The 27,170-nt window shown below is 54.6% G+C and overlaps 14 protein-coding genes across 14 annotated transcripts; 5 read left to right on the top strand and 9 right to left on the bottom strand.

Annotated features, from left to right (window-relative positions):
- Window positions 1-3,901: 3,901 nt before the first annotated feature.
- On the top strand, window positions 3,902-5,241 carry BU26DRAFT_607556 (uncharacterized protein; the record flags this gene model as incomplete). Its single annotated transcript, XM_033835766.1, has 2 exons — window positions 3,902-4,303; window positions 4,361-5,241. The coding sequence occupies exons 1-2, from the start codon at window positions 4,138-4,140 to the stop codon at window positions 5,239-5,241; spliced, it is 1,047 nt and encodes a 348-aa protein (XP_033681363.1). The 5' UTR covers window positions 3,902-4,137.
- Window positions 5,242-6,979: 1,738 nt separating this feature from the next.
- BU26DRAFT_410791 (uncharacterized protein) lies at window positions 6,980-7,822 on the top strand (the record flags this gene model as incomplete). The annotated part of the gene is made up of 1 exon (XM_033822939.1): window positions 6,980-7,822. A coding segment is annotated over one exon (843 nt), but the record flags the coding sequence as incomplete, so codon positions are not given.
- A 247-nt stretch (window positions 7,823-8,069) lies between these two features.
- On the bottom strand, window positions 8,070-8,592 carry BU26DRAFT_521765 (uncharacterized protein). The gene is made up of 2 exons (XM_033829617.1): window positions 8,209-8,592; window positions 8,070-8,135 (listed from the first exon to the last, which is right to left on the bottom strand). The coding sequence occupies exon 1, from the start codon at window positions 8,575-8,577 to the stop codon at window positions 8,389-8,391; it is 189 nt and encodes a 62-aa protein (XP_033681361.1). The 5' UTR covers window positions 8,578-8,592; the 3' UTR covers window positions 8,070-8,135; window positions 8,209-8,388.
- A 53-nt stretch (window positions 8,593-8,645) lies between these two features.
- On the bottom strand, window positions 8,646-9,625 carry BU26DRAFT_462029 (cell cycle control protein cwf14). Its single transcript, XM_033825079.1, has 2 exons — window positions 9,196-9,625; window positions 8,646-9,144 (listed from the first exon to the last, which is right to left on the bottom strand). Exons 1-2 carry the CDS (start codon window positions 9,499-9,501, stop codon window positions 9,001-9,003), a joined length of 450 nt encoding a protein of 149 aa, XP_033681360.1. The 5' UTR covers window positions 9,502-9,625; the 3' UTR covers window positions 8,646-9,000.
- A 135-nt stretch (window positions 9,626-9,760) lies between these two features.
- On the top strand, window positions 9,761-10,529 carry BU26DRAFT_567842 (NADH dehydrogenase, alpha subcomplex, subunit 6; the record flags this gene model as incomplete). Its single annotated transcript, XM_033833706.1, has 5 exons — window positions 9,761-9,803; window positions 9,861-9,922; window positions 10,096-10,242; window positions 10,356-10,463; window positions 10,518-10,529. 5 exons carry the CDS (start codon window positions 9,761-9,763, stop codon window positions 10,527-10,529), a joined length of 372 nt encoding a protein of 123 aa, XP_033681359.1.
- BU26DRAFT_521760 (RBP11-like subunits of RNA polymerase) lies at window positions 10,412-11,459 on the bottom strand. The gene is made up of 4 exons (XM_033829616.1): window positions 11,230-11,459; window positions 11,040-11,131; window positions 10,898-10,974; window positions 10,412-10,819 (listed from the first exon to the last, which is right to left on the bottom strand). Exons 1-4 carry the CDS (start codon window positions 11,323-11,325, stop codon window positions 10,698-10,700), a joined length of 387 nt encoding a protein of 128 aa, XP_033681358.1. The 5' UTR covers window positions 11,326-11,459; the 3' UTR covers window positions 10,412-10,697.
- A 113-nt stretch (window positions 11,460-11,572) lies between these two features.
- Window positions 11,573-12,723, top strand: BU26DRAFT_489356 (imidazoleglycerol-phosphate dehydratase). Its single transcript, XM_033826017.1, has 2 exons — window positions 11,573-12,230; window positions 12,322-12,723. Exons 1-2 carry the CDS (start codon window positions 11,720-11,722, stop codon window positions 12,516-12,518), a joined length of 708 nt encoding a protein of 235 aa, XP_033681357.1. The 5' UTR covers window positions 11,573-11,719; the 3' UTR covers window positions 12,519-12,723.
- Window positions 12,724-12,868: 145 nt separating this feature from the next.
- BU26DRAFT_66210 (uncharacterized protein) lies at window positions 12,869-13,338 on the bottom strand. Its single transcript, XM_033836174.1, has one exon. It carries the CDS (start codon window positions 13,244-13,246, stop codon window positions 12,968-12,970), a length of 279 nt encoding a protein of 92 aa, XP_033681356.1. The 5' UTR covers window positions 13,247-13,338; the 3' UTR covers window positions 12,869-12,967.
- Window positions 13,339-13,696: 358 nt separating this feature from the next.
- On the bottom strand, window positions 13,697-16,547 carry BU26DRAFT_66208 (forkhead transcription factor-like protein). The gene is made up of 2 exons (XM_033836173.1): window positions 16,335-16,547; window positions 13,697-16,287 (listed from the first exon to the last, which is right to left on the bottom strand). Exon 2 carries the CDS (start codon window positions 16,045-16,047, stop codon window positions 13,798-13,800), a length of 2,250 nt encoding a protein of 749 aa, XP_033681355.1. The 5' UTR covers window positions 16,048-16,287; window positions 16,335-16,547; the 3' UTR covers window positions 13,697-13,797.
- BU26DRAFT_567838 (uncharacterized protein) lies at window positions 16,149-16,738 on the bottom strand (the record flags this gene model as incomplete). Its single annotated transcript, XM_033833705.1, has 2 exons — window positions 16,149-16,287; window positions 16,335-16,738. The coding sequence occupies 2 exons, from the start codon at window positions 16,736-16,738 to the stop codon at window positions 16,149-16,151; spliced, it is 543 nt and encodes a 180-aa protein (XP_033681354.1).
- Window positions 16,739-18,339: 1,601 nt separating this feature from the next.
- Window positions 18,340-19,763, bottom strand: BU26DRAFT_532893 (uncharacterized protein; the record flags this gene model as incomplete). The annotated part of the gene is made up of 3 exons (XM_033831128.1): window positions 18,340-18,720; window positions 18,819-18,961; window positions 19,031-19,763. 3 exons carry the CDS (start codon window positions 19,761-19,763, stop codon window positions 18,340-18,342), a joined length of 1,257 nt encoding a protein of 418 aa, XP_033681353.1.
- A 1,274-nt stretch (window positions 19,764-21,037) lies between these two features.
- Window positions 21,038-22,849, bottom strand: BU26DRAFT_432522 (DEAD-domain-containing protein; the record flags this gene model as incomplete). The annotated part of the gene is made up of 2 exons (XM_033823979.1): window positions 21,038-22,424; window positions 22,713-22,849. 2 exons carry the CDS (start codon window positions 22,847-22,849, stop codon window positions 21,038-21,040), a joined length of 1,524 nt encoding a protein of 507 aa, XP_033681352.1.
- Window positions 22,850-23,343: 494 nt separating this feature from the next.
- On the top strand, window positions 23,344-25,322 carry BU26DRAFT_66148 (amidase). Its single transcript, XM_033836171.1, has one exon. It carries the CDS (start codon window positions 23,457-23,459, stop codon window positions 25,101-25,103), a length of 1,647 nt encoding a protein of 548 aa, XP_033681351.1. The 5' UTR covers window positions 23,344-23,456; the 3' UTR covers window positions 25,104-25,322.
- BU26DRAFT_66153 (uncharacterized protein) lies at window positions 25,290-26,961 on the bottom strand. The gene has a single exon (XM_033836172.1). It carries the CDS (start codon window positions 26,702-26,704, stop codon window positions 25,475-25,477), a length of 1,230 nt encoding a protein of 409 aa, XP_033681350.1. The 5' UTR covers window positions 26,705-26,961; the 3' UTR covers window positions 25,290-25,474.
- Window positions 26,962-27,170: the final 209 nt, after the last annotated feature.

Genomic DNA, 27,170 nt, shown 5'->3' with positions numbered 1-27,170 from the left:
TCTATAAGAGAGAGTAATATAATAGTCTAGTTTAGAGATTTACCTAGAGTTATATAACTTTAGGTTACGTAATCTTATTACGTAATCTAGCCTAGCGCCTTAGCGCTTAGTACCTCTATATATAAAGCCTCTTAGAGTATTCTTCTACTTCTTACCTTTAGATAGCTAAATTTAACCTAATCTACTCTACTAGCACCTTTTATTCTTATAGCTTGTAAAGATAGTACTATCTATAGCTAACTTACCTAGCTAGGTATTCTAGAGGCGCTTATAGTAGTAGAGACCGCGAACCTAGCTCTTATAATAGCTCTAATTCTTAGTATAGCTATTAGTAAATACTTCTTATAAAGCTACTTAGTTTAGTCTAATATTATACTACTATCTCTAGCTAAAGAAGTATTAACCTTTAGATAATATAAGAGCTAGCTTTTAGTCTCTACTACTATATATTAAGCTCTAGAATACCTAGCTAAGTAAGTTAATTATAGATAATATAGTCTCTATAAGCTATAAGAATAAAAGTAATAAGTAGAGTAGATTAGATTAAATTTAGCTATCTAAAGATAAGAAGTAAAAGAATACTCTAAAAGCTTTCTATATATAGAAAGCTAAGTACTAAAATACTAGATAAAGTTATATAACTTAGGTAAGATTATATAACTCTAGTAAATACTAAGCTAGACTATTATCTTTTTCTTACTAAGAAATTATAAACTATTTAATAGTATAGAGCTTTTAATAGTAGAGTATATTAGAGCTTTTAATAGTAAAGTATATTATATCTAGATAAGTTAAAGTCTCTATTATAACTAGATACTTAGATTAAAATATATAAAAAAGAGAAGACACTATAGAAGATAGTAGAGAATTTAATTTCTATATAGATAGAAGATAAAAGATCTATATAAAGATACTACTAAGTAGAATAAAGAATAATTTAGTAATAGAGTTAATAGCTAGAATAATCTTAGAGATATACTATAGAGCTTAAGAATAAGCTCTTTCTATAAAAAAGAGTAATATAATAGTCTAGCTTAGTATTACTAGAGTTATATAATCTTATCTAGTGTCTTAATACTTAGTCTTCTATATATAGAGAGCTCTTAGAGTCTTCTTTTACTTTTTACCTTTATATAGCTAAATTTAACCTAACCTACTCTACTCGTCGCCCTTATTCTTACAGCTCGTGGAGACCGTACTGCCTAGAGTCGACTTACTCCTAGCTAGGTGTTCTAGAGCGCACGCACAGTAGTAGAGACTAAGAGCTAGCTCTTACAGCTCTTAGCTTTTCTACCGCTAATATTAATGCGTTGCGGCGATTAGCATTAGCTTAGTAAGCTGCTTAAGCTTTAGCGGAGAATTAGGGCGATTGTACGGGGACGAACGCGTCGCGTTTACAATTAATTAATTAGTTGGTGCCTGGCTATATTAGTGCGCGCTGCTTGCAGTTAACCTAAACGTTGGCTTCTTCGAGTAGCTTGCGTCTGATAATTGCATTATGGCCGCCAGTGTTGCAACACACGAAGTGAGTGCGAGTCTAGTAGCTATCTAGCACTAGGTCGACTTTAAAATATTTGTTAACCTGGCCATTAGGTCGTCCATCGTAGCTGGCAAGGGGGATAGGTTCCATGCGCGATAGCTTGACATAGAGGTTCTTCCTAAGGGTCCGAAGGTGCTTTGGGTGGACTAGGACGTAACTGCCCGCTCCGGTGTCAATCAAGCCTCTAAGCTTGATAGCGAGACCGTTCATGGATATTTAACAGGGCAAGGCGAACGTAGGACTACTGAACAGCTTTCCGCGCAGGTTTATTACTCTAGTAGGTGGCTCTAGGGAGGAGACTTCTCCTAGAGCTAGGCTTCTTCTGAACTGTCGGATTCGCTCCCTGACGCGTCATTCTCAGGTGTTTGCGACTCCGGTGGCTCTGCTGGCTCCTCTGGATCGACGTCCTCAACGGCTTTCTGTGCGACAGGAGCGCTAGGGCAGTCGCGGCTCATATGGCCGGGTTGTCGGCATTGGAAGCAGGTGACGGGCTTCCTGATCGCCGGGGCTTTGTCAGGTGCCGGCGGAATGCCTGGAAGGGCAGTGGGCGCGCGACGCGGCATTGACGCGAGCACGTCGCGCTTTTCGGCCTTCCTGGATACGCGAGCTTCTTCTAGGGCAAGCTCTCTGGCCAGGTCTCGGGCGAGGTCCACATATTGATCATAATTATTGGCGCATTGACGTCGGTATATACTCATCTGCGTACGCAGGCTCGCTGGAAGCTTCTCATGAAACTCGTCCACCCATTGGTCCACTGGGAGCTGACGCTCCTGTGCCAGGCGGAAGAAATCAACCTGGAAGCGCGCAAAGTCGGTGGCATTTTGACAATATAGCTTCTGGAAATCGCGTCGAGCGTTCAGCCTCTTATGGGGGTCTCCATAGCTCTTCTCTAGCCGATCGAGTATGTATTCACGGGAAATCGGCTCGCCACTGTTCCTCAGGGTATGCAGTATCGTGGAGAGGGTCTGGTGCTTGGCGGAACGCGTTGGTCTGCTCTCTGAGCGTCGCTCGGTCGCTAGGGGTGTGGCTGGCGGGTATGCGGTCGGACGAGGACCTAGGATTGAGTCGTCTAGCGGCAACGCGCTGGACTCGCGCGTACGCGGCGTCCTATTCACGAAGCGCGTCGTACGCTGAGTTGATGGAGCAGGTAGCATTCGATTCCTGGACCTGGATCGCGATTGCGATCGTAGCTGTTGAATCTCTGCCAGGGCGGCGTCTTTTTCTGCTAGGGCAGCTGCCTTCTCACGCTCTAGCTCCTGTAATCCCGCGTATAGGGTGTCTCCTTCGGCGAGAGCGTCGGCGGCGATCTGGCGATACATGTGGGTCTGTTGTTCAAGTACCCGGCGTATAAACAATTGGCTGACCAGTTCGTCGACGATTTCGCCCGGCTTTTCCAGGAAAAGCTCTTGGAGCTCCTGTGCGGAGGCAGGGAGTGTGTGAGAGCCATCGGCAGCTAATAGCCTGGGTATAGAGCTCTTGCGTAGCCGTACGAGCTTCCGCGCGAAGTCGTTATCCTGATTCTTATCGGTTATCGCGTTATATTGTCGTACCGGCGATTCGCGATAATGATATTGGTCTGAGTAACTGGCTGGAAGGCCCTCGGCCAAGGATTCGAGGATTGTCGGGGTAAAGGGCGACTGTGAGGCCGGAGCCTTGCCTCTAGAGTTACTCCGCGAGGGTTCGCCCATCGTGTTCTCGTTCGCGGAGCGGGGATATATGCTGCTGGCGGAGCAGAGGGTTGTCGGTGTTCGAATAAAAAAGGGGGGGTTTCCGTACGTAGGAGTTCCGTAGAAGTCCTCCCGTACGCAGAGCTCTCGTAGCTCTCTTCGGCTCGCTGCCGGGTGTGTCTTTCTGCCGCCGACTAGATCCGCTAGTGGTCTTATGCAGCGCAGGGGGGTGAGCGACTAGAGCTCTCACAGCTCTAATCCTCTAGGTGAGCGACCAGGCTCTCGTAGCTCTGATCCTCGGGGTGGCCGTCGGTAAACGCTTCTCGTAAGGCTACTTGGTTTGGCCTAATATTATGCCGCCGTCTCCGGCCGAAGGGGTGGGTGACCTTTGGATAATGTGAGGGCTGGCTCCCGGTCTCCACTAGCTGTGCGTCACCTTGGAACACCTAGCTGGGTAAGTCGGCTGCAGGCAGCGCTGTCTCCGCGAGCTGTAAGGATAAGGGCGACGAGCAGGGTAGGTTAGGTCAAATTCAGCTATCCAAAGGTAAGGAGCAAAAGAAAGGCTCCGAGAAGCTCTATATACAAAGGTGCCGAGCGCCAAGGCGCTAGGCGAGGTCATGTGACTCTGGCAATACTGAGCTGGACCGTCACACTACTGCTGCTGAACGCTCTCTGGCACTTTCCCTTTGATGCCAATGAATACTCTTCCCATGCAGGCATTGCAGCCGTGTACCCTTCACCACCGCTTCGCTGACGCCTAGCGCAGAGTGTATATAGGTCTTGAGGCATGTTCTCCGAACAGTGCAATGCAAACTTAGGTTCATAAGACCGAAGCGGCAAACCAACCAACGCGCCAGTCGAATCATAAGTTGTCCGACAAAAACAACAAGGCGCAACCGCAACCCCAAAGAGTGATCCTGACGCGCCGGAATGGAACGCTACCTTCTCAGCGAAGAGCCACAAGTCGGCAGGAACGAAGAATCTAGCTCACAGTTGAAGGAAGCAAAGTCTAAGCTGTCAGAGGACTCGAAGACCCCGAGCTCGAATCCCATATCCAACGTTCATTCTGGTCTTGGATTCTTAGATCTGCCACCGGGTAAGTTCTCAACTATACACCTCTCACAAGAGTTGCTCCTAACTATTGTATTCACAGAGATTCGAAACCTCATCTATGACTATGCGATAGATGACAGTGAAATACACGGCGGCTGGAGCAACGCCCCGCGACTTCTCTCGCTCCGAAAGGGTAGAATCACGCCGCCGCTCGCCCCTGCATCTGCCTCCACACGCCAATTCCTCGGCCTCACCCAAGTCTGCAAGCGAACACGGACCGAGTACCGCCCCATCTGGCTCCGCCACACTGCTATCCGCATAAAGTACGGAGAGCTGCCCGCCTTCCTCCAAACCTTCTACCCGATAGTATCTAACTACCAGAACGCGCCAAAGCTCCTCCAGATATCCTGGGAACACAGTAAAGGTACTCTCGATCTGACATCTCTGTTCCAAATGCGCGTACAGTGCCCCACCTTCCCGGGCGAGTTCGTCGCGCATGTGCTGGCTGAGGGTGCATTGCCCGCGGACTTTGGAGAACACTTTAGGGACGACATCTGTGGCGAGTGTGGGCAGAACCTTATCTGGGATCTTGGCACTTGGTCTTGCGGGACCCATCGAGTCTACTATGAGGATATATTTAATGGCTGGTGTATGTACTATGTCGAGGAATACGAGTATCTCGGTTCGTTGAATTGCCTGCTTGCACACCGAAACGAGCAATGGTTGGCGGATGTGCGCGAGGGCCGCGTTACGCATGTGGGCTGCGTGCTCGACCAGGACCCCGAGAAAGCTCGGCATGCCGTATCCTTGAAGCTCAGCCCAGAAGGGCCGCAGCAGGCGTTTGGGGGCATTAATGATATAGAAGGCACTACGACGCGGTATCTCGAGAAGACGGCGCTTCAAGGCATGAAGGTTGAGACTTGGAATGATCCTATGGAGTTCAAGGTCGACGTCGGCGGATTCTGCCGATCGACGGTTTAGATGCTGAAGGAATGAATTTGCCTCCATAGCCTTGATAAGAGCATTCAAGTCTAGTGTTAGTCCTGGAGGGGAAGTTGTCTCACATACCATCATGCCATCATAACCATCAAACATCATCACCCCATCCACGTTCTCACATCCCCCATGCACCCCTCAGCAAGCCTCCAGCCTCGGAATCATCACCAACATATTCCTCTTCTCCTCTTTCTTCACAAGCCACTTTTCATCAGCGAACATGCCCTCCGAAAACCACACATACTTCTTCTGCAGCTCCCCCCCATCCTTCTTCACCAACCACAAGTCATAGTCCCCCTCATCCCGCCAGCGCGACTCCAGGTCCGGAACATTCACAGCAACGAGCTCGAGGGCGGTGGGCTGGATACCGACCTTCTGCAATCTGCACGTGATTTCCGTGCGGCTCTAAAAGGTGCCGGTGTAGCCGGGGGTGACCAGAGTATGCCGGGTGGCCTCAGAGACGGTCCGTCAATTTGCGCGCTGATGCGCGTACAATGCCGGAGACGAGTGTGAGTGGAGGCTGAGTGTTGACAGGTATATCCTCCACTATGCGTGATCTTCCTCGTTGCTGGGGGCGACAAGCGGGCCACCCACAACCGACCGATGGGCAACGTGATCCAGCCGAGCACCAGCCGAGCCCTAGAGCTACAATATAAGCCATCTTCCGACTTCCTCTCATTGCCACAAAGATGAAAGACTGCGGTATAAGAAGCAGCCAAGCCATGTCGTCGGGGAACGTATCCGCGCTAGCCCCTTTCAGCAGCGATCCACGGACTACGCCGCCAATCAGCGTCGGGGAATTCTACGCACGCTTCTGATCCCGATCCTGGCATCGGACTTCTACAGTAGAGATCTGATCTGACGGCAGCACCAGCACCAGATGTAGGTACCCGTAGTGTGCTTTGCGGGACCTTGCAAGCAAGCTGCTGAGTGAGCCACTTCCTTCGTGGTGAGTGGCGCTCCACTGAGGTACCGAGAGTACTGCGTACGCGCAAAGCGGCAACGCGTTTTTTCTGAATTTTTGACTCGCACTGCTTCCTGCGACTACTATGTTGAGATAGAGAAGCATTCCAAGCTCCGCATGGGTCAATAATTGCAGACAGGCATTTCCAACGCCAAATTCGGTACTCGCGTGCATCCTACCTCGGTGTTCTATACGTCGTCCTACTACCGCCTCACCACATACAACGCAGTGCCACCAACCCAATCCATAACTCCAGTCCAGTATACTAATTCCATCATCCGACTACCTAGGTACAGGGAAGCACCCTACGCCCCATGCCCCGAAACGAAGCACGATCAGCCTTCTTGGCTAGGCTTGGCTAGTCCGTAGTCCGGATCACACTGCCTGCACGCGCAGTTTCATATGGCTACAAAACTACGCTGCAGGGCGTGAAACCCCCGAACTTGCTGTTTACCTGCAAGAGTGGTCGATCTTTTCTGTTTCCTTCTTCTTTGACGTTACTTCCTTGACGTTGCCTTCGGCTTTGAGAGCGTTCCCTTTCTTTCCTTTCGGCACTGTCGGGCACATACAACCGTTCGTTCGGTTATCCATTCGACTCGACCTTTGAAGCTTCTTCCTCCCTTCTCTCCACCCGTCTCACATTCTAAACTGTTATGCCTTCAAGCCCCCGATAGCATCCAGCAAGCAAGCAAAATGTCTCCAGCACGCAACAACAACAAGTACCGTCGCCAACAGGCGGCGACACCCACACGCGTCAACCTCGGACCCCTAACAACCACCTTCGTCGCACCCAGCCACTGCTCGCGCAACGCCCTCGCCTGCCCAACGTGCACCAACGCGATACGCGGCCAGTCGTGCCGCGTGAATGGCGCCACCGTAACCGCCGAAGACGACACAGGGTGCTGGCCGCGCGCGACCGCCTACCCAGACAACGGTCAGGGACCCGGCAAAGCGCCGCTGTTCGGAATGGGCTTCTACTCACCAGGCATCGCGTGCCCTACGGGCTTCACCAGCGCGTGTACGGCGGTCTCGCAGACGGATGGCCAGAGCAGTGAGGCTGCGCCGCAGGTGACGGGACGATTCCAGTGGCCGCTTGTGGCGGGCGAGACGGCAGTCGGGTGCTGTCCGACGGGATATTCGTGTGCGATTGATGGCGGGGTGCAGACGTGCCATCTGGAGGTGACGAGCACGCAGTTCGACGCTATGACGTGCAATGGAGTGACGGAGGGGGATCTTAACGGGTTCAAGGTGCCGTTTACGAGCGGTACGCAGACGGTCGGGACGATGCATTTGTTCGCCCCGCTCATCCAGATCAACCACCAAGCGACGGATCTCCCGGAGGAAGTTGGGGCGGAGGATGAGACATCGGCGGCGGCAAGTGCTACATCTCTGCTGACCATGTCGTTGGAGCCGTCATCGACACCTGCGGACCGATTTGCGATACCTACTCTTTCCTCGGATATTTTACCAGAGCGCCCAGATTCGATCGGCGACGACGACCACCGTCTCCCGACGGGCACTAAGATTGGTATCGCGTGTGCTCCCCTCATGGGCGCTGCCATCATCCTCGGCATCATGGCCTACTTCAAATGGAAGAAGCGCTACCTCTACCCCCCGGAGCACTTCGTTCCCAAGAAATCCGGCTCGCCCGACCCGTCCGAGCCAAGCTCCCGCCACGCTGAAGCAGGCGAAGCGGGGTTCCAGGATCAAAACTTGTCGTACTCGCCGCCCATGAACGACGACCCCACATTCAGCGCCGCGCATAACCCGCACGATTTCGCCATGGGCCCTGGTCCCGTCGTAGTAGCGGATAGCCGCCAGGAGAAGATGGCTGGCATCGAAGAAGAGGCCGACACACACGCGGCGCGCTTCGGACGGTCGCTCGACGGAGATGGCTTTGAGAGCCCGATAGATGGTACTTCTCCCTTCCGCCTGAAGCGTGGTAACACGCTCAAGATGCGCGACCAACGGCTGACGCCTGAAGATAGGGACGCGGCCAGGCGCACATCGCCTTTAGTAAGATCGGAATCCGTCAACTCCGAGGGCTCCTCCCAAGATGGCGTCGAACGAGAGTACCCGATCAAGAGGGAGGACTCGTTTACCAAGCCAAGACCGAGGCCCAAGACAGGTGCGAGCAGCGTGTATTTTGATGATCGCACGAGCAGCGTCTACAGCTGGAACAATGCGGTAACTGCGGAGATGCCGACGGCTGTGGAGAGAAAGAAGAGCATGAGACGGGCGGACTCATACTCGCAGCCCCGGCCGAAGAGGGACGAGAGTGAGGATACCTTAGTAGGACGTAATGTGGTGGCGGTTCCGCGAGGCGAAGGCGTCGCTTTCTGATCTTTTGCTTTCATCTGTCTTCTATTTGATTCCGCATTTTATGATATCCATGCATCATCGGAGCGAGGAGTTGGGCATGGCAGGCTTGGAGCTTGGCTTGGAGCGCTGCATTTCTCTATCTGTAATTTCTAAACATTTCGCTTGCTTTCATTCTCGTCTGCGCATGTGTTAACACTTGTTCGTACCGTACGCTGGTGACAGACCATCTACCGTGAAGAGCAATGCAAGAGTTGATGCTCGCCGTGAAAAGTCGCAATATGCCGGTCATGTTCAGCAGCGTTGGGTTATCCCTCTTTGCTCCTTCGACCTGAACGGGCGGACCCTTTCCTACCCTAGGCTGGCGGTAACCCCATGTATCATCCCGCGCTCCACAGTCGCAGATGCTGTGTCTGGCGTATGATATGAATCCTGTCCCCATCTTCCGCATGATAAATCCTTCAGTCGCTCGACGCGCAGCCCCGGCAGCCGCAGTTCACGCACTGAATATCCTGGTTCTCCTTGAGCTGTTCCCTCGGCACGCGGCAGATACACGTAGATCGGAAGTTCGTCTCCTTCGTCTGGATGCACCGTACGCAGCACAACTGTCGACCCGTCAGCCGTAGCCACTCCCCCATCCCCCGTGTCATACATACCTTCTCATAGCCCTGCTTCTTCCACTTCGCAATCAGCATCGCATCTGCATACCCGTTCTTGAGCAGCCAGTCATAGAGCTGCTTGCTGATGGCGTCCTTCTCGTAGTATAGGTCGTAGATGTAGCGTGAGCGCTGGTGGGTGATCTGGAAGATGGGCCACACCATCTCGTACTTCTTCTTGCCTTCGTGCGACGCGTTCTCGGCGTCTTTCATTTTGTTCTGGAATTCGAGGAGCGTGTCTTCGATGTCTTCGAAGCCTTCCGGTGGCGCTTTTTTGCTGGCGCGCGCGGTGCGGACGGGCGGCATCGTGTAGGTGGTTGTTGGGCGCGAGGAGAACAATGGAGGGGGATTCGTAAAGTTCGCGGATAAGCTGGCGGAACTGTGCTAGGCGTCTCGTTCCTGGTGGAGCAATAGATCGTGGAGTGGGGATGTTCTGGGGAAAAGTTGCCGCATAGCTCTATCGGATCGGGCTTATGTAATGAGACTTGGCAAGAGCACTCCACCCAAGCCGCATCGTCACAGCACCAGCTCCGACCCCAAGTTCAGGCCCCACAACACCGCAGTCATGGTCATCAACCCGACATACCTCGCTCAGCGCACACGTTCCTGTGAGTGAAATATATTCTCGTGCAATTGAGCCGCCAGCGGGGCTAACGCGGTCATAGCAGCCGGGTGGAACGATGCGAGGCGGAGGGTCCTCCACAGCTACCGGCACTGGTTGAGAGCTGTACGTCGCCTTTTAATACCCGTACCCTTGCCCTTGGCGCTCTCTTTGGCCTTTCGGAGACGCGGCGGTATACTGGGATTAGAAGGGGAGAGGACGAGATGAGCGAGAAGTGCTTCGGCAGCTGGACGCGGGCGCGGAGAGGACACAAGAACACTGCTGATGAGAACATGCAGGCCCCGGAAATCCAGTCCATGTACACCCTCAGCCTACCGGTGTCCACAATCCGAACAAAAGTGCGGCAGGAGTTCGAGCGGCATCGATACGTGAATCAGCTAAAGACAGTCGATGTGCTGCTGTTTCACAGCCATCAGGAGTTCCAGGTATGGCATATGTATCCTAGACGTGGCGGGGTATTGCTGTCCAGCTTGGGAGGACTGCTTGAACTTGCGGAACAAAGGGGAATGATACGTGGGCAGCTGTTAATGTGTGCCAGGAAACCCTCAATTACTGGAAACAACTCTCCCACGTTCTCAAGTACTTCCGCACAGAAGAGGATCCGAAGGCCAGGCTGCCGAGCAACTTCATCAACGGGTTCTTGGAGGTACGCATTCCCTTTAGCTCGCCGCATACTACCTCCAATTAACGTCTCGTGCAGGGTCGCAACTGATCACTTTCTCCACACCAAGGAGCAAAAGGGAGCACCTGGAGAACATGTACATAACCCGAGAAATACCATTTCCTTTCCCGCGCGCCCTTCAGCCATGTCACCTGTGAAACGCCTGCAATGCAAAGCTTTAGTTCCGATCATCGAGCGAAAGTCGTGCCGCCACACCTCTCACGTCTCCATCCTATCCTTGAAGTCCTCCCTTGCTGCCCTGAATTTATCCTCCACGATGTCGCACATGTCCATCAGATCTTGAAGCCCTTTTTCCAGAACCGCGTACACGCTGACGCCGTCTGTGCTCATGGTCAGCCGATCGGCCCTTACGGAGGTTCAAGACAGCGCGGAGCGGAAATGATGGGGTGGGGGCTTACCATATGTCTGGATGCGGATGTTCATTTTGGCCTCTGAAGGGTGCGGGATGGAGTAGCCGCAGAACTCGACGTCAGGGCTATTGTCGTTAGTCAGCTCGATGTCCTGAAGCGGAACATAATAGAAATTCGCGTCGATACGTACTTCTTCATGATAACATACCGCAGCGCATTCCCCAGCGTATGATCTTCCCCGTCGAACTGAAACGAAGCGGCCGTTTCTGTCGCGCCGGCCAACTATGTAGCACCAATCGAATCAGCCTTTCTCTTCTCTTTCTGCTTCTCTTTCTCCCACCATCGAGTGAGTAATATATAATAGGGTGGATTGCACATACCACTCGTATCCTATCCCGATCCACTGCGGCGTCGATCTCTTCTCCCGTCGCGGACGTCGGGTCGATAATCTGTACTCGCCCCGGCTGGCCTGGCATTTTTTCGCTGAATGCTTTTGTGCCTCTCTTTTTTTGCTGCTCCTTTTTGTCTTCTGCGTCTGAAGGCTCGAATCTGAGTGTCGATTTGAAAGAAGATGGAGTGGTTGGTTGGCGGCAGCGGACTTCAAAAATTTAGGTTCGGCGCTTTGATGATTCGTCGTGGGCGCCACTTTCTTTCTTTCTTCAGCCCTGCCAAGCTTGTACTAACGTGGGGTTGCTTGTGGCGCATTCAGCAGTGGAGGGGAAACTTTTTTATCCGACGTCAACTCAATCAACTCAAGAATCAACTCAGAGCTCTCCAACATTCCAATTGACTTCCACCGTTCTAGCTACCCACAGCCTTCTTCTGCACTGACCCGATTCCGCACCATACCCATCAAACAAACCGCCCACAATGCCGCGATCTTGCACCCTAAACCGCGACACCAACGAAACCAAAATCCAAGTCTCGCTCAACCTCGACGGCGGCGCCCTCCCGGCCTACGAACCCTCATCCTTCTGGACCGCCCACGACGAGCACAATGCCAACGGCTCCTCGTCGTCAGAGCAGCACGCCACACAAAAATCCAGCAGCCAAGACATCCAAGTCGACACCGGCATCGGCTTCCTCGACCACATGATCCACGCGCTGGCGAAGCACGCGGGGTGGAGCCTGCGCATCAGATGTAAAGGCGACCTGCACATCGACGACCACCACACAGCCGAGGATACGTTTCTGGCGCTGGGGCAGGCGATGAAGAACGCGCTGCAAGCGGAGGGTGGGAGCACGGGGCTGGCGCGGTTTGGCTCCGCGTACGCGCCGCTGGATGAGGCGCTGTCGCGCGCGGTAATTGATTTGTCGAATCGGCCGTTTGCTGTGGTGGATCTGGGGCTGCGGCGGGAGAAGATTGGGGATTTGTCGACGGGTATGTGTGCTTTCCGTTTCCCCTTGTCGCTTTCTCTTATGTCCCTGACTATCTGTGCTGCATACCCGGCACTGCGCTGACACAGCCACAGAAATGCTACCCCACTGTCTACAATCCTTTGCGCAAGCGTCCGGCACAACGCTGCACGTCGACTGCATACGCGGCGAGAACGACCACCACCGGGCAGAATCGGCGTTCAAGGCGCTGGCGGTGGCGATTCGGCAGGCGACGACGGTGGTCAAGCAGTGGGAGGGCGAGGTGCGGAGTACGAAGGGCGTGCTGTATTGAGAGGAGAGGAGGACAGGACATGCGCCGTGGCTCGGGAGGGGAGGGGATTGGCATGATTTTGCGCAAGTAGACAGACAAGATAGACAAGAATTGGACGAGGCATATACCATGTAGGTCGGACAGTCGGACATACTCTATAATGTGGCTAGTAGCCATGCATAAGTCGCGTCAAATAAACTCAAGCTGTGAGGTAGATAACTTCCAGCTTCCAAAACGAACCGTCAAGCTCCCACCCAGTCAGGCCTGCTCTGCTCAGCCAACGCATACCGCTTTGACTACTGCAATCATTTAGGTAACGCACTTCGGGTTGGTTTGTCACATATCCGCATCAAGAGGGTGCGAACGAACGATCAAGGCAGGAGATATATCATTTCTCTAAAGACGCATGAGAGAGAAGCCATGAGAGGCACCATCAGGCATATCTTGTCCTGTCCACATGCACCATTCCATCATCCCATATCTCCACAGTCCATAGAGACAGACGCTAAGAAAAGAAAAAGGAAAGCTCCGGGCAAGTAATCATTAGACCCGTTCAGTTCCGCGCGCAAAAAAACATCATGAGACGTTCCCGACAACCTTTTCGATTGACGGGAAGATCCATCGCCTCTTTTCGCCTTCGCAAGTAAAGCAATCAAGTAGGTGGCCCCAAACGCCAGCAGCTCATCCATATACAGAGAAGACGCACAATATATACGCCAGAAAGATCGACCCACGCTTATCCAGCACATCAGCCAAGCCAAGCCAAGCCACCCAAGACATACGCCAGGAAACCCAACATTTAAGGGAATATCGGATTAGGCGCGAGACGGGCCAGCCAGCTACGTTGGTGTAATCGGAGTCGTGGGTATCATTTGTCGTGACATTCGTTAGAGGACGTGTCCAGAGGAAGAGTCCGAAAAGGTAGGGAGAAGTGTCATTCGAAGGGGATAAGTCGTTTGATAGGAGAGGGTAATGAGAAGGTGATGCCGAAAGACATGGGTGAATAGGGAGTCAATAGGGAGGTTGAGTATCCAACCGAGAGAAGGTATCTAGAGGACGGGAACAAGAAGGGTAAGACAATCGCGGGGTACATATCCATAATGAGGTTGGGCACGGAGGCCTTATCGAGCTGTGATGCCTCGCCTCGACCCGCCCCTTCACCTGGCTATGTTGAAATCCAAAGGGGAGGCCCGTGAAGGCCTCGACCCAGTGGAAATCTCAAGCCGCGGTGAAGGGTGGGGAGGCGGACGGTGGCAGGCCAGCTCAACAATCCCCCAGGCCGTGCCTCCAAGGACACTGTCTAAAACCGCGTGGTCGAGCTGCGGGCAAGACCAGGCCTCGGGATCTTCTGCGGAGATCCGTTTGGTGCCACGGCTGAGGTTCTCGCTCCAATCTTCTCGAAGCCCTGAAGCAAGTCGATGCCAGGCTCAGACTCGTCGCTGTGCAGCAGGCGGAAGATTTCATCGTCATCATCTCGTTTCTGTGCCGGAACATCAAAAGACTGCGGCGGCGTAAGGCCAGTGCGTCCATTCTCCTTGTCCAAGTTCGGCAGAGAGAAGTCTGGAAGCGGAGCAGAAGTCGGAGGCTTCAGCAGCGGTGCCTTGAGTGGGGACTCGCTGCGGGCAGGAGACAGGTTGGGAATATTGAGGAACGACGAGGACAGCTTCCAGTTCGGAGTCGGAGAGTTGGTGAGGTTTGACTTCGCTCCGGTGATGTCGGCGAGGATACCGGTCGTGGTAGCAGCGCGTTCGAGACGAGGACGCTTAGCGCTCGGCTTCAACGGGCTGGCCTGATAATCGTAGTCGCCAAAGATGTCAAAGCTGCTCTCGAAGCCGTGGCCCACAAGATTGACGTTATCTTCATTCGGAATCTGGACAGCGGGACTCCACGTCTTGTTGTCAAGAAACGACGTATCAACCCACATGGGCAGGCTCTTGTCGGGCGATCCACCCACAAGCTCGCGCATCTTGTTTCGGTGATTGCGCAAGTTGGTGTTGGGAGACGCGGAGGCTGGTGGTAGGGCAGGGCGCTTGAAGACAATAGCAGGAGTAAGCGGACCATCATTGTTGTCGCTCGCGCGGAAAGGCGAGGAGACAACTGAGCCACCACCAGGTTGCTTCATATAGGGCCGTGCCTTGGATGGAGAATCGTAAGATGAGCCCCGGATGCGAGCAATCTCTTCCTCGGCCCGTCCACGCTTCATGATAGGACGTTCGAGATCAGCGTCAGATGTGAGCAAAGGTCCGAGTGGGTTGGCCTTCATGGCGGAAGATTCGATCGAAGAATAGTAACCGCTGTCACCAAGGCCGCCAAACTTCCGCTTCCGTCCGCCAGACCGGCTGTGGGAAGGGAAGAGAGGAGCACGCGGTGGCGTGTCCTGGCGGATAGAGCGGGAAACCGGCGCCGGCGGAGACGAATGGATGTCTGCCGGTGGCGGTGATGACTGGATCTGGCGCGGCGGAGGCATAGCACCTGGGTTGTGGCCATCGTGTGCGGCGGGATCCGAGCAGGGAATCGTGGCGTCGGATGACAGCTCTGTCTCCTCTGGAAATTTGCTCGAGTCAAAGCCCTTGCTAGAGCTCAGGGGAGGAAGAGTGGCAGACGCCGACGTCGTTGGACGTGCCAAGTCGCTGGGATAAGCCGGCACAAAGCCATCAGGGTTAGTGGGTCGACGGTTAGACTTGATCTTGTGGTACTGCTTCTCAAAGCCCGGGTTGATGACCCAGTAGTGGCCTTTTCCCGGATCATCCTTGGGGCGCTCCTGTTTTGAGAACGACTTGCTGAGAGACAAGTTGTGGCGGATGCTGTTCTGCCAGCCGGTATCCTGGGTGTTGCGATAGAAGGCGAAGGAGTCGGAGATCCACTTGTAGATTTGGGCTAGGGTCAGTCGCCGGCTGGGAGCTCGGAGGATAGCCATGCCAATCAGGTTCGCATAACTGTATGGCGGCTTGTTTCCGTCATCATCGACTGCGGGCATCTCGCTCGGCTCTGGCAAGGGTCCGTCTTCCTCAACGACGCGGACATCTCGCACCTTCTGCTTCTTGCTTCGGTCACGGAGGGGCGCCGCGTCCATGAGCGTACGCTTGTTTCCCGGCTTCACTGGTGGATCCGCTGCGCGCAGAGGGGGGAGGCTCGAGTCCTGGACGGTGTACATGTTCTCCTTGTCGCCTTGGGATGGGAAGTTTGCGAAGAAGTTTGCTCCATCCGCCATGACATTCGCCTGTCGTGAGATGGGTCGCCGTGCCTTCTTCACGGGCGCGTCTGTCTGAAATTCCTGCTCCTTGGGAGGTGGGAGCGACACGGTGTTGAGGCCTTTCTCGGCGAGGGCGCTTGGCGGCGGAGAGCTGGAGACGTGACGAGTCTTTCGTGGCGACGACGCATGTGCAAAGGCCGGGGGCGGTGCCAGGAGGGTGTGGGAGTCGGTAGATACGTCCGTCACGGAGGGGAAGGCGTCTAGATAGTGCGGATCGTAGGCGGCGACTTCGTGGTCTTGAGGTGGAAGGGGGTCTTGAAAAATCTGCAAGGACGCCTGTCGACGCGTTGCAGCCATGGCGGGCACGGCTCGCAAGGCCTTCGACGACCGTGTATATACTTGTCGAGCGCTATGACGCGTGAAATCGCGTGAAGTTTCTCGAGATGGGTCCGCTGAGGCTAACGGGCACGGTCGGCGGCGGCGTTTGTTTGGGAAATTGCGATGACGGCAGCCCAGAGACAGTCGACGTGCTGGTCAGGTTGAGCGCAGTCAATTGTCGACAGGAAGCCGCTGTATCGACTGCAGCGTGTAGGTGTGCTGTTGGGCATTAGAAAGGAGGTGCGTGGGTGCGGGAGCCAACTCACCTGTGCGGAGTCTGGATGAGGCAGCGCGGACTCGCTTCGGCCGGCGCTAAAAAGCAACGGGCGACGAAGGTCGAGAGCGTTGCGGCGGGCCGAGCGCGATAAAGAGCACTGGATGGCCGAATAGAATCGAATGCTGCGTTAAGGTGCTGCAGAGAGGGTGCGAAGAGAAGACGGCGGGGGTGCGAGGGTAAAAAGAGGATGTCGGGGTCGAGGGTGAGGGCGAGGGCGAGCGTGAGGACCTTGGAACAGGTGCAGCTCTTGCCTTGGCGGGGCCAGCCGACAAACGCAAGGAAGGAGCAAGGGAGCATCGCCCAATCAGCGCCGCCCCGGCAGCCCCGACGCGACCGCCATGACGCGCGATCGATCTCGAGCTCCTCTGCGAAGAGCCTCGTCCCGCGCTCCATTCTGCCGTCTGCTCGCCAGCTGTGCGCGCATTCCCAGCGCTAGCAGAGCCCAATCTCCTCTCTCGTCGCCGACGAGGGCCTTTCTTTTGTCAACGGAAGCACCGGGCGTCACAAGAGCTTCGGGCAAGGCTGCGGTACACAAGCCAGAGCTGCTCGACCGGAAGCAGCTGAGACAGCAGCGTCGCGTTCGCCAATCCCAGCGGCACTCCAGGCCTCTCGTCTCCGCTCGACAGTCGTTCCCCAAAAGGCTCCGGAGCGCCGCTGCGCAGCCTATCGTGCCGCCCGTATCGATATGAACCATGGGCTGATGAAACTCCGACATAGCGCGACGCGGTTGATCCTGGCTGCAGCTCACCGCTCCACCAACCAAGCCTCTCCACGCACCACGCTGCATCCTAGCACGAGCATCAGCCGGCTCGCATGAAGCCCGATATCAGTCGGCAATTCTGGGAGACGCGAAGCTGTCACGCCAGAGCCTACTCTACCCGTTGTTTTCATCTCAGCCCTCACGGGCAGCATCACGGACGTGACATGAGTTTCCCCGCTTCGTGGATGACAGCCGTCAAACCAAACCCACGAAAGGAGGGGTGGAGTCCCGGTGGACCAAAGGGCGAGTACCACAGTACCACGACCGTGATCTATCTCACCCGAGGGTTGACCATCTCGCTTCCGGTTTCTCCGGGTACCGTCTCCCATTTACCGTCCACCAATTTGTCAACCGCTCTTGCAGACAAGATTCGCCGAAGCACCTGCGTCATCTGTAAGGCACACAGCTAGGCCAATGCAGCCCTGGAGAGTTATGTGTCCATGTGGGACCGCGGCGCGCGACTTTATCCGTTGCTGTTCGATATGCGGGGCACACTGCACGATGGTGGTGCGAACACCCCACGACTCCACATGATGCAGCAGCTCCTCTGAAATCGCCCTCTCCCACCGTTGGCTCCTATGGAATGGAGGAAGACTTCAACTCCAATCAGTGTGGCTCTTCTTTTCGATTTGATTTTCATCAATTTTCCACGTGGTCACATGAGCATTCCTTCATTTCTTTACATTCCTTCTTCCGTCTAGATCGCGGGCTCACCTCAACATCTCAATGAGGTAAGCAGGATTGAGCCTCCATTCTCTGGCTTTTCTCGTGGAATGTGGCGTAAATTTTTGTCTATTATAATCTCCACGAGCTCCCTGAACTGACTAGGTCGGTCTCCCATTCTTTGGCATTCATGACGGGACATGGAATCCACTAGCAGCTCCCTTTGCAGCACGTGTCATTACTGCTGCACCATTAGCGAGATAGAGAGGAGCACAGCACGTGCTTCACATAGCGTCGCACGGTCGACCACCCAGCTTAAACAAATATTGTATTAGTGCGTCCGTTCTGCTCGACTTCAAAAGGATGAGGGTCGAAGCAAGAGAACGGCAAACTTTCCACAACGAACAAGTCTGCAATACAAATACAGCACTCGAAGCGAACAACGCAACCCAGAAGCTAAAAGAGTGACATGGGCAGAACAACAACTTCCAAACCAAAAAGACGGACAATCGCACAATCACCCGCCTTGCCCCCTTTCTGCTCCCACCTATCCCGCCATCTTGAGAAAGGTTTAATTCGCAGCGATCTCCATCCCCCTCTTCGGCAAACTCCCCCTAACATTCCAATCCACGGGAATCGGATGCACGCTCAGCCGCCCACACGGCCCATTGCTAAAGCTCAGTGCATACTCCCGTGGGAACGTCTCCGAGCCGCGAATCATGCCCATGTACAGCGAGAGCGAGCCAGCAGCGCAGGTACCATTGCCAGGAGTAGGCGTGCCGGTGGAGATGGGTGCGACGGCCATGGTGCCGGTCGCAGAGGGCAGCGTGGTATTGGAGGACGGAAGCGGTGTGCCTGAGGGGAGTGTGGGTGGGTACGGCGTCGGGGGTTGCGTGAGCCGGAGATGGCATTCTGACACGCCGGGCGCGTAGAAGGAACCTGCGCAGTAGGGCTTTCTTTCTGTTAGCGGTTGCGTTGCCGACGAAAAGAAGAGGAGAAAAGGAAAGCGGGCGGGGATGTCGGGAGTGGGAGTGGGAGTAGGATGCTTACAGTCGTCTGGCACGCCTCGCAACACTCGATATCTGAATCAGTATACAGGACGACTTCCTGATTAATCGGGAACCCCTCTGTGGGGCGGTAGATGACGCGGTCGAAATACAGCGGCTGGCCGTTGATGTCGATGATGTGGTTCACTGTTCGTTCACTCGTCAGCCTCTCCACGCCTCCCCTCCGAATGAAGAACTGGGAACTACAATACATACCAACATTATCCGCCCCACAAGCCGCATATACCGTCGGCGTAGCCGCAACCCTCGTCTCCGTGACCGTGCTCAAAACCGTAGTCGTCACCAGCGCAGTCTCGGTCTGCTGCGGCAGCACTTGCGTCTCCGGCAGCGCCGTGACAACCGTGACGACCGTCTCGTCAATAGTAACGAGCACGCGGCAGTCGACGCGGTGCGCATACCGCCGGTACAGGCCCGAGTACGTGCCGTTGGGGTACGCGATGAAGCCGGCGGAGTTGCCGGTCGGCGTCTGCCGCTTCAGCGGGAGGAAGGCAGCGGCGTCCGCGTCCGCTAGCTGCGCGCGCTTAATGCGCGACATGCCGCCCGTGGGCGCAGGCGTAGGCGCAACCTGGAGAGCTCCAGCGCCGAGTAGTAGAAGCTGGCCGGCGCTCGTAGGGACCGTGACCGCATCCGGGGTCGAGGTCGTGGTCGTAGTGATGACGCTCGTGCTGGTCAGCACATCGGTGAAGGTCGTCGCATCAGGCGTCACGGTGATGGTGGTCTGCGTGGTGGACGTCGAGTGGATGGTGTTGGTCGTGGTGCTGGAGCTGTACCAGGTGGGCACGCCGGCGGTGCCCGTGGGTAGCGGGTAGATGCCGTAGCGCGTGCGGCAGAGGGTTGTGGCGCTGGTGAGCTGGGTGGTGGATTGCGCGGTGGAGAGGGAGGGAAGGGTTACTGCTGCTAGGGCAGTGAGGAGGGTGGGGAGGCGCATGGTGGGTGGTTGGGTGGGTAGTTGCAAACGAGTGAACGAATGGATGAAAAAGCTGGAACGAAGAAGCGAGTGTGGGCTGCTCGATGGAGAGGAGAGGATGCGGTGCGGTGCGAAGGGTGGGCTTATATATGTGGGAAGGGAACTGGGAAGAAGCGAGTCGTGTGAGGCTCTATGAGGTGGTACGGGAGATCCGGGAAGCTGAGCTGGGCAATTCGAATGCGACGATGGACTCTCCAAGACACGGTTCATTGCGTCTCGCTTTCCCCAAGCCACGTAAACGCATCATGGCGTGCAAACACCTCGCACGAAGCACCATACTCACTGCCCAGAGCGCTCGATACAGACGGCGGAGGATCTGCTCGCCACAGCTGCATGCTACGCAGATAGCACAAATGTCCGAACAAGCGCGCAAGTGTTTCCTTGACTTACAATCCCGGCCCCAAGGTCTTGCATATCATGGTCCAGCTCCAAGGCGGCGGGCGTGAAGACCTTGGCTCTTCCCAGCGGCGAGGTACGCTTGGGCTGTGATTGTGAGTCTTGATCAATGAGGAAGTAAGAAGGGAGGCCGCCGTTGCACTGAGCCTGGGATGGGGTACTGCCCGTTAGCGCTGTTTTGGGGCGATGGTAGTACAGATACTCCCAACGAGCATACGATTAGAAACTTTTGGAACATGGCTGGTAGGTGCAGGCGGTATACCAGCGTAGACGATGGAAGAAACTAAAACTCGGAGCGAAAGACTGATCAAGAATAGAATGAGTGGCCTGGATGCAATGAGGAACGTCTATATGAACGAAAGTTGAAAGAAAGAAGCAAGACAGAGTACAAAAGGTGGTGTGTAGCTAGCAAGCCGCACTTGAAGCACCGGCAGCTGAGCTCCACGGGTGTGCGGAGCAATCACCGTCATCCCTTGCTCAAAGATGACCGAAGTGGGAAAATGTTCTATGGGTGGCGCTCAGCCACAATCGCGCCTAGAAAAAAAACCAGTCGAAGGCAATTCGCTTTTCAGGTCATTGACCATGATTCACCAAACGGCAGGATTCCGGAACCCGCTAACTCGGTTGCTCACCTCGAACTAGCTTTCATGTGCAAGGTGTGTGTTGCTCTCGAACCATGTTCAAGATACGGGACGCGCACAAAACCCAGAATATTCGGCGCCATAGCGAAATAGCTCCGACAGCGTAGGTGCAGAGTAGCAGGCTTCAGCTCACCCACGAGGTAAGGGAAGCGCGGTTCGAGTTCCTCATCACCTTCTCATCGGCCATCCTGAACCGATTCAGTCCCCGTTGCCCTTCCTCGAGCCAATCCTCAGGCCTGGAACACCTTTCAGCCCCATCTTCCCAACGATTCTCTTTTCGATTAGTGGCGGCTCCGGACATCCCATTGCGATGGCGTACTCGTTCGCAATACGCACTAGTTCCGCCGAACTCAGTCTCAGTTTCTTCATGAAGGTCTTGTTGTATCCGAGGTAGGCCTGATATGCTTTCGCCTTCGCTTCTTCGTCAACATGAGAGAAGGCTTTGTCGACCGTGGGTTGGTAGCTCGGCATCTTGGAGACAATATCGACAGGGTACGGCTGTATTGGTAGGCTCGGGTTCGTCTTCGGAAAGAAGCCTTCATTCGAGAAGAGAATCATGACTGCTCGACCGTCTCGGCCGGCTCGTGCGGTTCGGCCCACACGGTGAATGTACTGCTCCGAGTTTGAGGGAAGACCAAGCTGAATGACCAGTCCGACATTTGGGAAATCCATACCGCGGCCGACGACATCGGAGGCGAACAGTATCCCAGTCGAGGCTGCCTTGAAGGCATCCGTGGTCCTTGTTCGCGAGTTCTGATTCATGCGGCTGTGCAGCTGGAAGATCTTGAATTGTGGTAAAGCCTGTTTGAACATGTCGTACAACAAGCCGACACCGTTCGCGGTCGTGCCGAAAACGATGGCTTTGAAGTCCTGGGGATCCTGCTCGTATTCTGCGTCGATGAGGGCAAGGAGTGCAGCGAAAGTCTGCGTCACGGAAGGGACTGTAACGCAAAACTGCGGGACACGCTCAACCGTAGGTGCCTCCTTGGGGTCTATGGTAGAGAGAGACACATATCCAGGGAAGAGCACACACTTGACGACGTCATTAACGCTCTCAGGCAGTGTGGCGGAGAAACACATGCCTTGCCACCCATCGCTCTTGGGGGGAAGTCGCCTTAGAATCTTATGGATTGCTGGTGCGAAGCCAGCGTCGAGCATGCGGTCCGCTTCATCCAAAACAAGAGTCCGGATATGGGTGAACTTTTCTCGAACTGCTTCCTCACCCAGGATATCATCGAGACGACCAGGGGTAGCGATAAGGATGGTTGGATTCCCGTTCAGGAATTTCGACAAACTCGAGGCGCGCGCCGTTCCCCCGAAGGCAGTATGGCACTCTATCTTTCTGGGAAGGTAAGCCACAATGCCTTCGCATTCTTTCGCGATTTGCAAGGCAAGCTCCCGAACCGGGCAGATGACGAGGATGCCGACCTTTCCCTTGGGGGGCTGGTATCCCGAAAGGAGGTTTTGGATCGCGGGAAGGAGGAAAGCTGCCGTTTTTCCCGTACCTGTTTTGGCTTGAACAAGGCAATCAGTAGATAGAGATGGGAGCTCCATAAGCACTTTTTGCTGGACCGGAGTCATAAACCTGAAGAAGTTAGTTATGTTAGATCTTGTATACAGGAGAACGAAGCCACGGGTTCTGGCGCGTTCGGACAGCGGAGGAATCATGCTCCGAGGCGGAGGCTCCAAGTAACGGCGTCATGAGAGGGCAGATCAAGCGAAGCATGGCCCTTTCGAATGGGAATGCAGATCAGCAAGAGCGCCGCCTTCGCCGTCAAATGGATGTGGAGATACCTCGTCGGACTCTAGGTGGGCTGAGCAAACCGCAGTGCCCGGGTTCTTGGTTAGTCACGGAGATGCCAGGTGTCCTTACTCGAATCCCATTCCATTCAAACCAGCCAGAAGGCCTTGGTCTAACGTATCTGCCATGCTAGAAAAGGGGACAGGCTTGAGGCCGCTTGTAGAATCGTAGAGTGCGGCCACTTCAATCGTGTCTTGCTTGATCGGCATCCCTGGATGCTGCTTCATCGGTTGTGAGGGCAGGGCAGCGACGGAGCTGGAGCCTTCGGGTACCTGGTAAGGTTCGGAATGAGAGGGTTTGCGGCCTTTTCGGCCGGCGGCTCTACGCTTTGGATTCGGCGGCATGTTTGGAGATGTGTGTTGCGCGAATGGTGAGATTGGGTAAACCTTCCTCATGAGCCTTGCCGGGCGTTGTTGTGTTGTATAGGGAGAGGCAACAAAGCAGAGCACGTTGGATGGGAGCACAAAGGCTGGGGGAAAATCTTTGTATTGATTTAAGTGCCCGAGCGCGCGCGCTAGTGGAAGCTTTTTTCGCCGGACGAAGTGAAAGGCAAGAGTGAGCATGAGTTGGAAGGTGATTGCGCAGGTTTGCGGTGACGCAGCCGCCAGAAAAAGTTGAGCTGCGGCGGAAGGTTTCTCCGAAGCGTGCTTAGTAATACAGGAGCCCCAACCTCAGCCATCAATTCCGTCTCAATCCTCTTCCGCTTGCCCCCATTACACGCCTTTTGCCGTTGGATCGTTCCAATATCTAGCCTTACTTTTGGTGCAGGCCACCGCATCAGTAATCGGCCACACTATTCTTCATTTGTTCATCGCCATGCCGTCATCTAAGGGCAAGTCTAACCGGCCATGGCAAGCCGTCGCTGAGGAAGCCCGGGATCATCGAGATCGCACTCTATCACAGGTATCACCAACTCCTCCAGAAGTGGCTGCCGATCTCCCAAAGAACGTAATGTATATCCCGGAAGAGCTATTGGACCCTACAACCATCTCAATCACCAAACTCCTCCCAGAGGAACTTCTCAGCGTATTGGCGAAGGGGCAACTTTCCGCGGTCGAAGTTACGACAGCATTTCTCCAGCGTTCAGCGGTAGCACAAGGCCTCGCAAACTGCATTACCGAGTTTCTTCCTTCTTTGGCGTTGGATCGTGCACGAGAGCTGGATGCATACTATGAAGAGCACAAACGACCGATAGGGTCTCTGCATGGTCTTCCTGTCAGCGTTAAGGAACACATCGGCTTTCGAGGCTTGCGATGCACGACAGGATACGTTGCTCATTGGGATAACATATCGAAGGAGGATGCGCATGTCCTCCAGATTCTGCAGGATGCAGGTGCGGTGTTTCACTGCAGAACAACGATACCTCAGACCATGATGCATCTGGAAACGGACTCGAATCTCTACGGCGTTACCAGCAATCCTTACAACACGCGCGTGACTTCTGGTGGTAGTTCTGGTGGGGAGGGCGCTCTAATTGCCCTGCGCGGTTCGTGCCTTGGTATCGGCTCCGATGTAGGCGGCTCAATACGCAATCCAGCCGCAAATTGCGGTATCTACGGGATCAAACCAACGGCGTTTCGGATACCGACTGATGGATGGGGCTATCTCATGGCTGGAGCAGACGTCATCGAGTCCGTGCTAGGTCCTTTATCGACATCTCTTACCGGCCTGACATTGTTCATGAAGACTATTGTTGACGCCGAGCCATGGCTGACAGAGCCTGCATTGATCCCAATGCCGTGGAGAGATATTGAGCTGCCCAAGGATCGACCCTTGAGAATCGGCGTCCTATGGCATGACGGAGTCGTACGCCCACATCCACCAATCACTCGAGCTTTGAAGATGGCAACGGAGAGGCTGAAGGAGAAGGGTGTCGAGGTTACGGATTTCGAGCCGTACCTGCATGATGAGGCATGGGCCATACTCTCGTCGCTGTACTTTACCGATGGTGGAGAAGAGGACACAGAAGCTATCAACTCATCCGGTGAACCGTGGCGACCGCTCTCCGACTGGATAATTAAGGATAATCCCTGCGTCAAGAAGCTCGACGTAGGAGAACTTACATACTGGCTTGAGGAACGCGAAGCATATCGGAAAGAATATGCACTGCACTGGAAGAAGTCCGGGATCGACGCCTTACTCTGCCCCGTCGGGCCTGGTGTCGCACCGAAGCACGATACTGCGAAGTACTGGGGCTATACGTCCCAGTGGAATCTTCTCGACTATCCTGGAGTTGTCTTTCCGGTTTGCAAAGTCGATAAAGAGAAGGATCGCTTGGAAGAGCAAGGAAAGCCTCTCAGTGGTCACGACAAGGATAACCGCAAACTATGGGATTCGGAAGAATTCCATAGTTTACCGGTCAGTCTGCAGTTGGTCGGGCGGCGATTTGAAGATGAGAAGGTGTTGGCCACCCTGGAACACTTCACCGAACTAATCGGGCTTCCTTTCGAACAGTTTCCGTGAAGCAGCATCGGCGTCTATGGAAAGAGTAAGAATCATGAGCCATGAGCATCTACAGATTTGTCTCGCACTAAGCAACGCGCTGGGGTCATAGAGGCCTTCTCTTCTCCTCCTGATCCTAGACTCTTAGCTTTGGCCATGGCCGAGGTATCTCAGAAAGCCAAGATCGATGACACTGCTACGGTGCAAATGTCCTCCATGAGTCGAGTGATTTCACGCTCGGATAAACGGGGAGCGATGTACTAGCCCCAGCGTATTCCGAAGCATCGGAACAGTCGAGTTCGACGAGTGCATTCCACCATCAAACTCCGCCATCCCCTGCTGTCCAACTATACCCCCAACGATCCTCCTCTCGCGGTCGACTTCATCGGCCTTCACATCTCCATTTCAGCGATCCTCAAATCACCGCAAGCCGTGCAAAGTGCCTTGACGAAGCCATCATGCACGCGGATGCCTGGATCACCAAACCGACCTTCGTTCTCCATAAGCAGGAAATAATACTTAATGAGTGCTTGCAGCTTCCTCGTCTCGTGCTTTGTGGAAGCGCCATCCGTACTCTTCAAGGACTTGAACGGCTCAAGCGGGCTGAAGTCCTCCAGCTTTGCCAGGCTGAATTCAACCAATTGTTGATTCGGCGAGTCGTGTGCGTACAGCTTGATGGTGGGCGAGTAATTTGGTCTCTCGGGATTAATGAGGTAGACAAATACGTTGAGCGTGGAAGACTGGGTGCGTGGGCGCCATGTGCCGATTAGCATGCGGTAGGGGAAATCGTCTGGGAAGACGGTCTGCTGGGTGAAGTAGACATCCATGCAAGGGATCAAGTCGAGGAGATGGACTTTGTCACCCAAACGCTGCAGGAGGTCTGCGAGGGTGGCAGAATCACGGACGAGAACTTGGCTCCCCATGGACCAGATGGTTTCGCAATCTTTCGGTATGTCTCGCTCTTGTTCTGCATCCGAATCGTCCAACCCTTCGACATCTAATGCGTCTTCCGTCGCCTCGGCGTCCATTGTGGCCTCCGACCCTCCGTCTGCGGCGATCCACAGCTGGTACTCCCCGCTCTGCTTGATGTATCTCAACGCCTTCTCCAGCATAACTGTGAAGTCCTTCCATCGCAGCGCCTCGTCGCGCACCCCAGCCGCAAGGAAGCAGTACAACACAATCGCACACAGCATATCCCGAACATGTCTCACCCCCGGCGACCCATCATACTGGAGGAAGCAGAACGGCACGTGCAGATCGCCCGCCCGCCGCAGCAGGCTTGTCGCTGCCCTGGGTCGCGAATCGGCTCCAGCACGGCGAGATGGTGTCGCCCGCTCGTCTCGGAATAGGATCGGTGGCACGGCGGCGGTTTCGAGATCGGGAACGAGGTACGCCCATGATTCTACGCGCGTGGTGGTGTCGGTGAGCTTGCGGTAACCGAGGAAGAGCTTGGTGGCTGGTGCGCGGGAGGCATCGCGTTGGAAGGGGAAAGAGGGGGGTGGTGGGCAGGAGTCGAGAACGGCGAGGAGGCCGCGGGCTGAGAGTCGGGCACGCAGTCTGTCAAGCTCAGCGCGCCATGAGGCGGGAAGAGGGCGCGTTGTGATTGTTGACTGTGGGGCCATTCTTGGAGAGGCTGCGCTTGAAAGAAAAGAATCGGTTCGGATGCGGACGCAAATGTCGATTGTTCGGAGGTAAATAAAGCTCGGCTGCTGGCCCCTACCCCTAGGTGAATGAGATGAGATTCACTCACAGCAAAGGAATATGAGAGGTATTGGACTCTGGTCGCCCACGTGCATCGTCATCGCATGCTTTCTTCCATGTCAATGCCGCCTGCGCGAGAATGTTCCAACAGAATCCTGTACACTTAAGCGGGTATGCCATCTCTAAGCGTCGCTTGAGGAAGTACGACTTCGCCATCGCCTCCATCGCTCATTGCATTCCACACAGCGGCCCACGCGGTTGCGCTTTACTTAAAACTTCTCTACTGCTGAAGCATAGCGGGAAGCAGCACAAGATTGGCTGTGAAGTAGAAGAGGGTTAAACTGAACGATGCTGTAAGACGTCTCTATCACGTCTTACGCTACATTC

This window comes from Trematosphaeria pertusa (genome assembly GCF_010094035.1).
Source record: "Trematosphaeria pertusa strain CBS 122368 unplaced genomic scaffold BU26scaffold_11, whole genome shotgun sequence".
NCBI classification, from domain to species: Eukaryota; Fungi; Ascomycota; class Dothideomycetes; order Pleosporales; family Trematosphaeriaceae; genus Trematosphaeria; species Trematosphaeria pertusa.
This window is presented reverse-complemented; position numbering and strand designations above follow the sequence as displayed.